This window comes from Schistocerca gregaria, chromosome 1 (assembly GCF_023897955.1).
Source record: "Schistocerca gregaria isolate iqSchGreg1 chromosome 1, iqSchGreg1.2, whole genome shotgun sequence".
Lineage (NCBI taxonomy): Eukaryota > Metazoa > Arthropoda > Insecta > Orthoptera > Acrididae > Schistocerca > Schistocerca gregaria.
In genome coordinates this window covers 260894608-260910607 of record NC_064920.1, presented here as the reverse complement: position 1 = coordinate 260910607, position 16000 = coordinate 260894608, and the positions used below count along the sequence as shown (strand labels likewise).

The 16000-nt window shown below is 42.4% G+C and overlaps 1 protein-coding gene across 1 annotated transcript in view; it reads right to left on the bottom strand.

Annotated features, from left to right (window-relative positions):
- The window catches only part of LOC126339596 (ras-related protein Rab-37), an 871353-nt gene that overhangs the window by 47207 nt on the left and 808146 nt on the right, over nucleotides 1-16000 (bottom strand). Inside the window, exon 5 of the mRNA XM_050001644.1 lies at nucleotides 10724-10832. Coding sequence (XP_049857601.1) covers nucleotides 10724-10832 — 109 coding nt within the window. The remainder of the gene's footprint in view (nucleotides 1-10723; nucleotides 10833-16000) is intronic.

Genomic DNA, 16000 nt, shown 5'->3' with positions numbered 1-16000 from the left:
CACGTTCACTTAATTTTTGTACGCAATTTTTTTTAACTCAGAATCACGAAACTTTCTTCTTTATAAGTTAGCACTATATGATAATGCAAACCACTGTATTTAACATCGCTGCGACACTAACTGTAGTATCATGGAAAGCTATGGTCATTGAAACATTACACACCTTAAAGTTTAAATAAAACAAGACACACAACCACACACTCACCCCACATCCTCTCTCCACTGCTGCACTCTATCGATCTTCAGAATGTGCACAGAATAATTTGATCCGATAGGGGAGGTCCAGATCGACAGTTGAAGACTTCAGACGAACATATATCTCGTATAAGGTAGAGCCAATGAGTCTGCAAACGTTTTTATTAGCAGGTTATGTGAGTACGACTAATAATTCAACGAATGTAGACATTTCAAAGTATATAGCTTCTCATGGGGCTACCGAAAAAAAAGGCACATAAGCAAATGATCCACGAAAGCAAGATGTTCGACCGCATAATGCCTGAAGGGAATCTCATAAAACAAAACAGAAAAAAACGGTAAAAAAGTAGCGTCGCAGAAGACACCGCTTACTACGATACCAAAACCAAAATATCTCAGAAAATGCCGCAAGAGTCTGAAGAGAAAATATCTTTCCATAGACTTATTATCCAGTATCGAAAGAAAACCGGTGTGGAACTAAGCTAGATAGCGAATATGGACGAAAGGTCTCGGACATCTGATATGCCAAGTGACAGAATTGTTGCCATGAAAGTTGCTAAAAAATTGTAACTAGAAGAGGAAGAAGAAGGAAGTTCAGATGACAATTTTCAGAGATTTTAAAGGGCTCGGTTTTTCAAACTAACATTTTTTTAGTCTGACTTTGCAATCTAATGGTAAAAATGTTTCTTTAAAAAAAGCTTAAAAATTAAGGTGCGTCTTATAGTTCGTAAAAAATGGTACCCAGCACGCTGGAGTAATGTAGGACTTTAAAATAATTTTCTTGAAAGAAAAACACCTGACTGCACCATATTTTTATGTTTCTTTCCCTTTCCCTGAGAGATCGGGTGGTAGAGGCAGAAGGCGTGGCCCACCCTTCCTTCAGGCTATACGCGCCCTGCTTCCCGTTCCACTATTCTTGAGTTACACTTCAGCACGAGCGAGTATAGCGCTTTACAATGCAGGTCCTTGGAAAGTCACATCCTGCTGAATTTTGTTTCATATTGTGTTTCCCCGTCATGTATGATACTTGAAGAAATTTCGCTCATTTTACGTTGATGGTGTAAGGAAACGTTACGTTTTAAGCTCTTATTTACAGATTATCTTTATTATAACGATTTTGTATCGTAATAATGAATTACTTATTACCTTCAATTATCAAAAAAACATATGTGAAATGGTAAACTAAAAAACCAAAATAATGAATGAAAATAGCAAAATAAGAATTGAAAACATAAAATAAATATTACTAAAATAAATAACCAGCTTAATAATGATTTTTTCAATATTTTACTTTGGGATGTTGAAAATACTGTGACAGCACATTGTGTACAGAATATTTTCCAAAAATGGTATTTCATAAACCAGCTTTAACGCACATAGATGCATGTAGCTTGAAAGTTTCTTGAGTTTATTTTGTAACAAAAGTTTTCATTTTTCCAAGTTAGTTGATAGCGGTGGTGTATTTTGCAATATTTCAAATTATTAAAAAATTCGATTCCACTTTTACAGGAAAACGTTTGAATATATAATCGTTTCGATGATATGTCCTCTGAACCTAATACGTCAGATTACCTTTCGGTGTGTGTTTTACTCCTTAAAAATTAAATAGGGTAAAAACAAAACAAAAAAAAAACATATTGCATTATTTTTCCACCTGTATACACCCTCCAAGTTTCATCAAGATCCTTTATTTACGATTGTGAGCGACCCATGATAGCACTGGATGCCGCCTGAAAGACACTTTCAACAGTTATCCGTAAGATGACGTACGCAATGTTAGCTGCGCATCGAGCCGACTCGTGGAGATGCTAGGTGCTAGACTGCATGAATGAGTGAGTGTGTTGTCACAAGGATCGTTCTCCAAGTTGCCGTGGGGCTCGCAGACCCCATCAGCTGAAGAACCGATAGGGCGACTCTTGTATATCTTGTAAAGCTGCCGAGCACACTTGCTGCGCAGGTCTATCTCGGTGTGTGCACGAGTGTATATTGGTACAGCGCCACTGTACAACTACTCCGCCGGCACGACGAGATGGCACTAATGGCTCTGAATACTGTATGAGCGGCGGATTCGACGTGGGTTGGTACAATGGTCCTGCATCAAGAGCTGTCCCAAATTCGCTTCTGACAAATGCGGCGAAGGCGAGATACGTAGCTTTCGAGAACGATATCAGGTCGACACAGAATCGGCAGACTGTATTCAAAGTGAGATGCTATAATATTTTTAGAGGTATTAGAGAAGAAGCGCGTAATCAATACTGAGCATTACAGGCAGGAAGCTTGGAAACCAATCGCGATTGCATAATGCTTAAGCAACTAGACTTGCTATCTGGAGAGTGGAGCTCACACTAGAAAACGGACGTACTGATTTGTCTTTCCTAATGGTTTCCATGAAGTACTTCAAGTGAGAGCACGGATGGTCCCTCTAATATGTTCAGTATCGGCATTTCTCCCGCCCGCCAAGACTTGTTGTTTCTAAGGACGTCGATATCGTGGGTACGGCTGAGTCCAACCTCAAAATGAAAGAAAAGAAGTTTAATCTGACTGTCCCCGACGAAAAATGGACCTTGTCGCGCAAGAATGGTTTGCGTCCCTCAACGTTTCAGACAGTCGTTCCGTAGGTATAAAAATATCGGAGTATTTGTGGAGAGGTCAGACTAACATACACTATGTGATCAAAAGTATCCGGACACCTGGCTGAAAAGATGGTGCCCTCAATCGGTAATGCAGGAATTCAATATGGCGTTGGCACATCCTTACTCTTGGTGATAGCTTCCACTCTCGCAGGTATATGTTCAATCAGGTGCTGGAAGGTTTCTTTGGGAATGACAGCCCATTCTTTACGGGGTGCTGCACTGAGATGAGGTATCGATGTCGTCGGTGAGGCCTGACACCAAGTCGGCGTCCTAAAACATCCCAGAGGTGTTCTATAGGATTCAGGCCAGGACTCTGTGCAGGCCAGTCCATTACAGGGATGTTATTGTCGTGTAACAATACAGTGGGAAGCAAGAAGGTGCTTAAAACATCAACGTAGGAGTGTGCTGTGATAGTGACATGCAAAACAATAAGGGGTGCAAGCCCCCTCCATGAGAAAAACAACCGCACCATAACACCACCGGCTCCGAATTTTACTGTTGGCGCTACACGCGCTGGCGCATGACGTTCACTGGGCATTCGCCATACCCACACCCTGCCATCGGATCGCCACATTGTGTACCGCGATTCGTCACTCCACACAACGATTTTCCGCTCTTCAATTGTCCAATGTTTACGCTCCTTACACAAAGCGAGGCGTCGTTTGCCATTTACCGGCGTGATGTGTGGCTGCCACAGTACTTGCAGTGGATCCTGATGCAGTTTGGAATTCCTGTGTGATGCTCTGGATAGATGTCTGCCTACTACACATTACGACCCTCTTCAACCGTCGGCGGTCTCTGTCAATCAACAGACGAGGTTGGCCTGTACGCTTTTGTGCTGTACGTGACCCTTCACGTTTCCACTTCACTATCACATCGGAAACAGTGGACCTAGGGATGTTTACGAAAATCTCACATACAGCCATGTGACACAAGTGACACCCAATCACCTGACAATGTACGAAGCCCATGAGTTCCGCGGAGCGCCCCATTCTGTTCTCTCACGATGTCTAATGACTACTGAGGTCGCTGATATGGAGTACCTGGCAGTAGGTGCCAGCACAATGCACCTAATATGAGAAACGCATTTTTTGGGGGTGTTCGGATACTTTTGATCACATAGTGTATGATTCCTCGAAAGGGGCACAAGCATTTTCAGTACATGCCGCTCCAGCTGTCTGTAAGGTAGGGGAAGGTGGTGGCATTGTGACGTTCGCCATAATGGCCTTTCTATAGTGATAGTGCGAATGGATGACTGCAAGGGAAAACCACAGCCATTTTATTTCACGAGGGCAAGTTGTTCCACGGTATGACTTAATGATGATCCTCCTGATCAGAATATTTCAGAGGTAAAATACTACCTCATACGAATTTCGGCGGGGACTATTCAGGAGGATGTTGTCATCAGGACAGACATTAACGGCATTCTATGGATCAGAGTACAGCATATTAGATCTCTTAACTGAGTAGGTAGGCTAGACAATTTAAAACGAGAAATGGATACTTTAAAATTAATTATAGTAGTCTGTATTAGTGAGGCATGGGGAGGAAGACAGAAATACAGGTAACCAGAGTAGTACGAATAATGAATAAGAAAACAGAAATGAGGGTAAGCGTCTATGAAAGACACAGTGACGCATTTTTCTAGCCAAGATAAAATACAAAGCCAACACCCACGACAGCACTACAAGCTTATATACCTATTAACTGCGCATATCATTAAAGAGATTCAGAGAAACTGTTCTAGGATGGAACAAATTATTCGGGTCGTTAAGGGAGACGAAAAATTAATGCTTAAGGAGAGTTGGAATTCTGCAGAACACGGCCTTGGGGAGGGGGAAAAAGAATCATCAAGGACGATTATTTACGTGGAAGAGAGACTGAGGAAAGCTTTAGACGGCTTATGTAATGGTAAGACAGAATTCGAATCCAGATTTTAATCTGTAGAACATTTCAAGGGTAAATGTGGATGCTGACTATAACTTATTGGTAATGAACTGCAGATTAAATGGTTCAAATGGCTCTGAGCATTATGCGACTTAACTTCTGAGGTCATCAGTCCCCTAGAACTTAAAATTACTTAAACCTAACCAACCTAAGGAAGTCACACACATCCATGCCCGAGGCAGGATTCGAACCTGCGACCGTAGAGGTCGCGCGGTTATAGGACTGTAGCGCCTAGATGCAGCAGAAAGGCAAAGAGGCAAAAAAAAAAAAACAAGGGCCAGACGAAACCCATCGACAACACGTAACATACGGATTTTAACTGATGGAAGGAGAATATTTAAAGCAGGCAACAGATAATACGAACCTCTGAACTAAGCAATTGATGGAAAGTACAAAATGGTAAAGCAGGAATGGCTAAAAGATACATGCAATAGTTAAGATAAATGCCATCTAAAAGAAAGCAGAAGCAATTGGATGAATATTAAGAACTCAGATGGAAAGCCAATATGAAGGAAAGGAGGAAAATCTGAAAGGTGAAACAAATATGTAGAATACCTACACAAGGTAATGAACTTGTAGACATTGCAATAAAAAGGAAAGAGAAAGTAGATGATGATGAAATGAGTGATATGATACTGCAAGAAGAGTTTTACAGAAATAAAAATTTAGAGCTTTGAGGAAATTTTTTCGAAATTTGTGGTAAGGTCTTATGGTAGCAAACTGCTGAGGTTATCGGTTCCTAAGCTTAATCTAACTGAAACTAACTTACGCTAAGGACGACACACACACACCCCTGCCCGAGGGAGGACTCGAGCCTCCGATGGGGAGGGGGAGAGGGGGGAGGTGGAGGGAAGTGGAGGGAGTCGCGCGGACCGTGAAAAGACGCCCAAGACCGAGCGGCTACCCCGCGCGGCATGCTTTGAGGACGGCACTGTAATTCCGCAAGAGGTGGGCAAGAGCTTCTAAGAGCAATTGAAAAGATTGGTTTGTCAATACAACGGAAAAACAACCAAAGTTGTAAACTTCACTTCTATTTACTTGATGACTAGCTTCGGGTCAAGACCCATTTTCAAATCATATTACAAGACAGAAAACCAAAATTACAGTCTTGTACAGTACAACTGTTACCACGTCAAAAATACTGAACATATCAACATATAGGCACCAGATGGCCAAAATGTGATTTCTCAAAACACAAGAACCATGTCAAGATAAGAGAAATATACCTATAACAAAGTGCAAATGAACAGTTACAGAGCATACAGATAATTGGACATCTATGCCTACCACTGAAGTAAGGAAATCTTGGGAAGGGGCACCCTATCAGGATATAGGAAACATCTTTTTTATTTATTACAGAATCCTCCAATCATCGAAAATACAACAATTGCTACAATAACAATTCAAGTCAACAATAAAATTAATACTTTTAAAATTTTTACCAGAAGCAGTAAAATATTTAAAATCATTTAACAGTAAAGCACAGTAGCGAAACATACGGCGCGTATGACAAAGTTATATGTCATAATGCCCCGTAAAAAATCATTAAATGTGAACCATAACATTTGTTATCTTGACATGGTTCTCACATTTTTGGAAATACCATTTTGAGCATTTCTGGCTATCCGGTACGTATACCTCGAAACGACATGTTCTGTATTTTTGATGTGTGCTTAATAATTTGGTACCAGCTGTATTGAACATGATTGTAGTCTTGGTTATCTGTCCGGTATGATGACTTGAAAATGCGTTCCTACACGAAACTAGTCATCAAATAAATAAATGTGAAATTCGCAGCTTTGGCCGTTTTTCCGTTGTACTGATCAATACAAGTTGCTACCCTGCAATTACTCCAACATGCTGGAAGTTCTTAGGGATTGGTTTGTGATTTGTAAAATGGTTACAGGTAGAATATCAGCAAAAGTAAAACATGGGCAATGGAATGTAGTCGAATTTAATCAAGTGACGTTGAGGGAGTTAGATCAGGAAATTAGTAGGTGAGATTTAGACTTGGAACATGTTTAAATGACTTTGACAAAAATACTGGGCAACCAATTCTGGAAGAGATGAGAATTGCTTTGAAGAAATTGAAGAACAGTAGGTCACCAGGAATAAATGACATTCCAGCGGAAATGTTCGAACAAAGCGGCACTCAAAACAGATTCTCCAAAAGCTGATCATTTCACTATGGAACGTGATGAAAATGACCTGGCAGTGGATAGGATGAATTATATTCCCTGTATACAAGAAAGGAGGTATGTTGGAATGTGACGACTATCGAGGAATTATGCTGCTAAACTTTATAAAAAAAGTGATCTGCAAGGTACTGTTTGACCGTCCACTTCCCACAGTTCTAAGACAGATTGACTCATACCAATATGGATTTCACCCAGACAAATCAACAATGTATCAGATCTTAGATTTTAGAAAGGACAGCTGAATTCGGGGTTGGCACGCATCACCTTTTCATCAACTGCAAACCAACATATTATAGTATGAACAGAGAGGAACTGTACCGTTCCGCTACTGAACTAGGAATTCCTGCAAAATGGTTAACGCTTCTGAGAATGACAATGAATGAGATGCAGAGTACTATAAGAGAAGGGGACTGGTGTTTGTTCCAATCGATATACTAGATGGTGTAAGGTAAGGAGAATTGCTAGCGTATCTTCTTTTTAAGGTTGCCTTGTTGTTGTTGTTGTCTTCAGTCCTGAGACTGGTTTGATGCAGCTCTCCATGCTACTCTATCCGGTGCAAGCTGCTTCATCTCCCAGTACCTACTGCAACCTACATCCTTCTAAATCTGCTTAGTGTATTCATCTCTTGGTCTCCCTCTACGATTTTTACCCTCCACGCTGCCCTCCAATGCTAAATTTGTGATCCCTTGATGCCTCAAAACATGTCCTACCAACCGATCCCTTCTTCTAGTCAAGTTGTGCCACAAACTTCCCTTCTCCCCAAACCTATTCAATATATCCTCATTAGTTACATGATCTATCCACCTTATCTTCAGCATTCTTCTGTAGCACCACATTTCAAAAGCTTCTATTCTCTACTTGTCTAAACTATTTATCGTCCATGTTTCACTTCCATATATGGCTACACTCCAAACAAATACTTTCAGAAACGACTTCCTGATACATAAATCTATATTCGATGTTAACAAATTTCTCTTCTTCAGAAACGCTTTCCTTGCCATTGCCAGTCTACATTTTATATCCTCTCTACTTCGACCATCATCAGCTATTTTATTTCCTAAATAGCAAAACTCCTGTACTACTTTAAGTGTCTCATTTACTAATCTAATTCCCTCAGCAACACCCGATTTAATTTGACTACATTCCATTATCCTCGTTTTGCTTTTGTTGATGTTCATCTTATATCCTCTTTTCAAGACACTGTCCATTCCGTTCAACTGCTCTTCCAAGTCCTTTGCCGTCTCTGACAGAATTACAATGTCATCGGCGAACCTCAAAGTTCTTACTTCTTCTCCATGAATTTTAATACCTACTCCAAATATTTCTTTTGTTTCCTTTACTGCTTGCTCAATATACAGATTGAATAACATCGGGGAGAGGTTACAATCCTGTCTTACTCCTTTCCCAACCACTGCTTCCCTTTCATGCCCCTCGACTCTAATAACTGCCATCTGGTTTCTGTACAAATTGTAAATAGCCTTTTGCTCCCTGTATTTTACCCCTGCCAACTTTAGAATTGGAAAGAGAGTATTCCAGTCAACATTGTCAAAAGCTTTCTCTAAGTCTACAAATGCTAGAAATGTAGGTTTGCCTTTTCTTAATCTTTCTTCTAAGATAAGTCGTAAGGTCAGTATTGCCTCACGTGTTCCAACATTTCTACGGAATCCAAACTGATCCTCCCCGAGGTCCGCATCTACCAGTTTTTCCATTCGTCTGTAAAGAATTTGCGTTAGTATTTTGCAGCTGTGACTTATTAAACTGATAGTTCGGTAATTTTCACATCTGTCAGCACCTGCTTTCTTTGGGATTGGAATTATTATATTCTTCTTGAAGTCTGAGGGTGTTTCACCTGTCTCATACATCTTGCTCACCAGCTGGTAGAGTTTTGTCATGACTGGCTCTCCCAAGGCCGTCAGTAGTTCTAATGGAATGTTGTCTACTCCGGGGGCATTGTTTCGACTCAGGTCTTTCAGTGCTCTGTCAAACACTTCGCGCAGTATCTTACCTCCCATTTCGTCTTCATCTACATCCTCTTCCATTTCCATAATATTGTACTCAAGTACATAGCCCTTGTATAAACCTTCTATATACTCCTTCCACCTTTCTGCCTTCCCTTCTTTGCTTAGAACTGGGTAGCCATCTGAGCTCTTGATATTCATACACGTGGTTCTCTTATCTCCAATTACATTGTAATTCTGTCAGAGACAGCAAAGGACCTGCAAGAGCAGTTGAAGGGAATGGATAGTGTCTTGAAAGGAGGATATAAGATGAACATCAACAAAAGCAAAAATAGGGTAATGGAATGTAGTCGAATTAAGTCGGGTGATGTTGAGGGTATTAGATTAGGAAATGAGACACTTAAAGTAGTAAAGGAGTTTTGCTATTTGGGGAAAAAAATAACTGATGATGGTCTAAGTAGAGAGTATATAAAATGTAGAGTGGCAATGGCAAGGAAAGCGTTTCTGAAGAAGAGAAAGTTGTTAACATCGAGTATAGATTTAAGTGTCAGGAAGACATTTCTGAAAGTATTTGTATGGAGTGTAGCCATGTATGGAAGTGAAACATGGACGATAAATAGTTTAGACAAGTAGAGAATAGAAGCTTTCGAAATGTGGTGCTACAGAAGAATGCTGAAGATTAGATGGGTAGATCACATAACTAATGAGGAAGTATTGAATAGGATTAAGGAGAAGAGAAGTTTGTGGCACAACTTGAGGAGAAGAAGGGATCGGTTGGTAGGACATGTTCTTATGCATCTAGGGATCACCAATTTAGTATTGGAGGGCAGCGTGGAGGGTAAAAATCGTAGAGGGAGACCAAGAGATGACTACACTACGCAGATTCAGAAGGATGTAGGTTGCAGTGGGTACTGGGAGATGAAGAGGCTTGCACAGGATAGAGTAGCATGGAGAGCTGCATGAAACCAGTCTCAGGACTGAAGACCACAAGAACAACAACAGTCGAAACTGATTAATCATGACGTGCAAAATGACTCTCATAAATGGTTGTCGTTCTGGGATAAAGAGTGACTTTATTGTCACCTTATTCGAATATGTCGTACACTCACTGCAAGGTTAGCAACGACATGTGCTACATCTTCTGTTAAAGGCTACTAAGCACACTGATTGTATGGCTAGTGAGGACATGTGCTACACCTTGTGGTAAGGCTACTGTGTACACCGATTGGAATGTTTGCAAGGACATATGCATCGTCTTCTGGTAAGTGTGGAAGGTTAGCTATAATATGTGCTTCATCGTCTGGTAAGGCATCTTTGTACACTGATTGGAAAATTAGCAAGAACATAAGCATCATGTTATCGTAAGGTTTCTGTATATACTGATTGGAAGACTACAGAGGAAAAGTGCATCATCTTGTTGTAAGGCTACTGTGTACACTGATTGGAATGTTAGCAAGGACATGTGCATCATCTTCTGGTAGGCGTAGTGTGTATAATAATTGGAACGATAGCTAGAATATGCTCATCATCTTCTGTTAAGGCTTCTGTATACATTGACTGGAAGATTAGTAAGGACCTGTGCCTCATCTTCTGGTAAGGCTATTGTGTACACTAATTGGAAAGTTAGTGAGGACATGTGCATCATATTCTAGTAACGCTACTGTGTACACAGATTAGAAGGTTATCAAGGAGATGTGCATCATCTCCTGGTAAGGCTGTTGAGCGTAGCCTAAGCAGAAAGGCAGCCCTTGATGATTTTGTATTGGTTGAGATCAAGTACGTGTGGACTTACCGTGTGCATCGCGGTAGTAGGCATGCGTGACGCTGCGAAAGCGCTCCTGGCCCGCCGTGTCCCAGATCTGCAGCTTCACGCGGCTGCCGTCCACCGTCACCACTTTGTTCTGGAACAGAGATGAGAAAATGCTGCCGTCAGGACACAGCAGGTCGAAATTCGTCTAACCTAACTCCTACATCGGACTTACTAACATATCTCCCCTTGTTATCCACTCACCACACAAAGCACACTAATAGCCATTAAAACTGCTAGACCAAGAAGAAATGCGGATAATAAACGGGTATTCATTGGACGAATGTATTATACCACAACTGACATGTGATTACATTTGCACGCAATTTGGGTGCATAGATCTTGAGAAGTCAGTACCCAGAAAAACCACCTCTGGCCGTAATAACGGCCTGGATACGCCTGGGCATTGAGTCAAACAGAGTTCGGATGGCGTACAGCTGCCCATGCAGCTTCAACACGATACCACAGTTCATCAGGAGTAGTGACTGGGGTATTGTGACGAGCTCGGCCACCACTCACCAGACGTTTTCAATTGGTAAGAGATCTGGAGAATGTGCTGGCCAGGGTAGAAGTCGAACATTTTCTGTATCCAGAAAGGCCCGTACAGGATCTGCAACATGCGGTCGTGTATTATCCTGTTGAAATGTAGGGTTTCGCAGGGATCGAATGGAGGGTAGAGCCACGGGTCATAACACATCTGAAATGTAACGTCCACTGTTCAAAGTGCCGTCAATGCGAACACGAGGTGACCGAGACGTGTAAACATTGGCACCCCATACCATCACGCTGGGTAATACGCCAGTATGGCGATGACGAATACACGCTTCCAATGTGCGTTCACCGCGATGTCGCCAAACACGGATGCGACCATCATGATGCTGTAAACAGAACCTGGATTCATCCGAAAAAATGACATTTTGCCATTCGTACAACCAGGTTCGTCGTTGAGTACACCATCGCAGGCTCTCCTGTCTGTGATGCAGCGTCAAGAGTAACTGCAGCCATGGTGTCCGGGCTGATAGTCCATGCTGCTGCAAACGTCGTCGAAATGTTCGTGCAGATGGTTGTTGTCTTGCAAACGTCCCCATCTGTTGACTCAGGGATCGAGACGTGGCTGCACGATCCGTTACACCCATGCGGATAATATGCCTGTCATCTCGACTGCTAGTGATACGAGGCCGTTGGGATCCAGCACGGCGTTCCGTATTACCGTCCTGAGCCCACCGATTCCATATTCTGCTAACAGTCATTGGATCTCGACCAACACGAGCAGCAATGTCGCGATACGATAAACCGCAATCGCGATAGGCTACGATCCGACCTTTATCAAAGTCTGAAACGTGATGGTACGCATTTCTCCTCCTTACACGAGGCATCACAACAACGTTTCAATTAGCAACGCCGGTCAACTGCTGTTTGTGTATGAGAAATAGGTTGAAATTTTCCTCACGTCAGCACGTTGTAGGTGTCGCCACCGGCGCCACCCTTGTGTGAATGCTCTGAAAAGCTGATCATTTGCATATCACAGCATCTTCTTCCTGTCGCTTAAATTTCGCGTCTGTAGCACATCATCTTCGTGGTGTAGCAATTTTGATGGCCAGTAATGTATTAGTCATCTCGTAAACAGTGCACACTGGTCGCTTTGGAGAAATACAGAGCTGACCCAACAACGTTCACGTAAGTCATGGCAGTGAAGTGGTGCGTCTGCGTAAGTCCGTTGTATGGATCCAGCGCAGTAAAATGGGTCGACATGGAGACGTGACAGGATGGCAGAGAGAAGCAATCGTATTTGGAAATCGCTTGGACCACACGCTGAATGAAGACGCCTAGTTTGTTGGTGTACCACTCGCAGCCGTCTAAAACGATGTAAGAACACTGGTTGCAAAAGGATCTTAACCGACAGGGACAGGAGAGGAGTGTCACGTCTTGTCAATAACAAACAAGGCGGGAATGTCTGCTGTCGCTGAATGCTTCTCCTCAGCCAATTTTCAAACGAACATTGCGAAGGGAACTGTATACAATGGCCTTTTGTAGTTGGGTACTTCGCGAAAAGCTCTTACCCTCATAGCCACATAATGCTGCATATGTTCGATAGACCAAACAAAACAGATTGGACAGAAGCTAACTTGAGTCGTGTAGTATTGTTCGACAGGTCGCGATTTTGCCTGTTATCAAATGACATAAGGCGTCGACTGCGCCAGCACCGACTCATAGGATGGCCTCGGCGCTTGTTGGTGACGTCACGTCACCTAGGCACGGCGAACGCCAGGTCCGTTGCAGGCAGAAACGCCTGGGCGTGCTTATCACTATAAATCTCTTATTTTTGGACAAAGTGTTTGGTATTGTTTTTGGATTCTTCAGTTTTATTTAGATGAAAGATTTTCTTACTATCGTAAAGCTACAAATGAAGATCATAGTTCTGTATAACTGAATCCTGTCGAAACCAACGTAGATCAATATGAGAAGATGCTTTGCCCCATTGCATTACATTCAAATAACTATATTTACTTGATCCATTTTCTTATTGAAACTTACCCCAACCCCCTTACAATTAACTCATTTCTTTTATTTATTTATTTATTTATTTTCGTTTGACATCGTCACTGGAAATGTGAACTAATTTACATGTTGCCAGTCATTAGATTACAGTCGTTTTCAACGAAAGGAATTCTAAACAGGAAACAAAATAGCTTCATACATCGCTTCAAACATCGTAAACACTGCTGAGCTTAAACTTTTTTAAACATGCACATTAGAAAAGATAAATATTCCCCTCTTACAACTGAAAGAAGAAACCTTATAAGATGAAAAAAAAATTTATTTGATAAAACAAGTATCTCTCTTTTGCCTCTTCTTCTGTCCCCCACCCCGTCCCCCAACGTGTACAATCGCAAGATATTCAGTGTTCCTCACCCCATAGTCACCCATGATACCTAAAGAAGAGCACCAATATGTTCACAGTTTCTTGTAAAAGCAACCCAGTACAAACGTAACTTCCTCAGATTTACAAATAAGGTAATGAAACACGAATTCTGTTGCTGCCGCACCATGGAGTTGTTTTTGTATGTCAATCCTTTAAACAGGTGGAAATTTAAGTTAAGAAGTGTAATGAATTGCACAATTCATTGATTGCAGAAAACACTCAGAACAATGTGTCAGAGAGGGAGACACCACCATTATGAGTATGTCTGCAACAGACCTGGCGTTCGCCGTGCCCAGCTGACGTGACGTCACGAGCAAGTGCCGAGGCCTTCCTTTGAGTCGGTGTTGACTGCGCCCACGGCCCGATCATGTGTTTACCGTGCTGCAAATGGCGAGTGACCTTCAGGCCGGAGATAGCTCTATGAGGTGATTTTTCCCATCGTGAACAAACTCTAGGGATTAGTGAGTGAGAGGATACGGAACAAAAAAGGGTCTAATGAACTTATGGCCGGAAATGCATGGTTTCGATGCTAGTTACCATTTACTCAATCATACATTGTTACAGAGACTGCGGTCTAATAAGCGCTGTACAATGCAGCCACAGTTACAGTATACGTTGAAAATGGCTTTCACGTGCGTCAACACGCGCTTGTTCGCGCCTTAGCATGTTCTGTCTCAAACGTTCACACCGGCCAGGCTGCATCCGAAAAATGTCAAAGGCGGCATGAACATGCTGCTCCGGCGTCTTCATATCTGGAATTGGCTCTGCATATACGATACTGTTGAGACGGCCCCATAACCAGAAATCGTACTGATTGAGATCCGGTGAACGATCACGCCATGCTACTGGACCCCCTTGTCCGATACATCGATCAGGGAAGACTGACTGAGATGTGTCCGGACGTTAACGGCAAAGTGGGCTGGAGCAACATCATATAGCAGCGATATAACCCTTCGAATCATCAATGGCACTTTTTCCAGCAGGAGAGGCAAAGTTACCCGCAAGAAACGTCGACAATTCTGGCCTTTTAGGTGACTTGGAAGAAAGACTGGTCCCAAAAAGGTGGCAAATTATCCCGGCCCACATATTTTGGCTCCACCGATGTTAATGATTGGTTGTCACCATACCGTGGGGCTTCTGCGTACTATCCCAGAGATTACTGTTATAAAAGTTGAAGATACTCCACCGATTAAAGGTGGACTCTTCTGTGAGTAGGACGATACAAATCCCAGAGTCATGGTTGCCTGGTGAAGAAATCAGTAACAAAACTGCTGCCGAAGTGGAAAGTATGGTATCGATAGCTACGATGCCACAACGTAGTTGCGCTCTCGTAGGTTGGCACTACGACCACAGCGCCCTCTAGCCGACGCTGTGGAGCTTGACGAGCGCCCCTCCACATTCAGCCCATTTGATCAAGAGGAGACGACCTAGCAACTTACATTCTACTTGTATGGGGGCTAGCCATTATAGACTTTGACTTTGTAACTTCTAGTAAGTGTTAGCTTTAATACATGAACGGCTTGGCACCTAGGTGTAGTAACAAATATCATGGAGAATGTTCCACAAGTTCAACTGGCTTACGCTATACTGGCAGGCCAACTGCCAGGTACTGACACGGCGATCGCCTTCCACGGTGTTAATCACATTTTCCCCCAGGTTTGGTGTCCAAACAATTGGTGTACTCCTTTCTGCTTCTTAATACGACCCCGTGTCACACAAACAGCGAAATACTTTTGTAGACATTGAATGCTGCCGTTGTTGTCAGCAGGGTAGGTCTCCTGTTACGACCTTGTTGCCCGTCGCCATTTGCCTTACCATAAGTAAACACCACGTCGGATAGCTTTCGATCCCAATGCGTACCATTGTTCACAAAGGTATATCGTACCCACTACAAGATGAGGCATCAAGTTAAGTGAATTGGACACAACATTACCAATTACAATGGCACGAGAGGGTGCTAGGGCCTGACATATGAGGAACAGTACCACCCTCTAGAAGGAAACCATGCATATTGTAACTGTGATTGCGGTCTCTGTAGCAAAGTATTATTGAATAAATGGTCTCTAGCATGCATTTCGGGAGATACGTTCATTAGACCTTTTTTGTTCTGCATCTTATCATCGATCAATCCAAGAGTTTTTGGACTGTGGAAAAAAATCACTCTGTACACTGCTGCGATCTGATGGAAAAGCTGGTTTGGAGAACGCCTAGAGAACTTCACCTGCCCTCGTTTGTGAAGTAGGGAGGAGATGGTGTTACGGCATGGGTATGGGTTTTCCAGGAAACGCTAAATGTGGAAGGATATGAACAAATTTTATAGCATTGTGTACAGCTTGCAG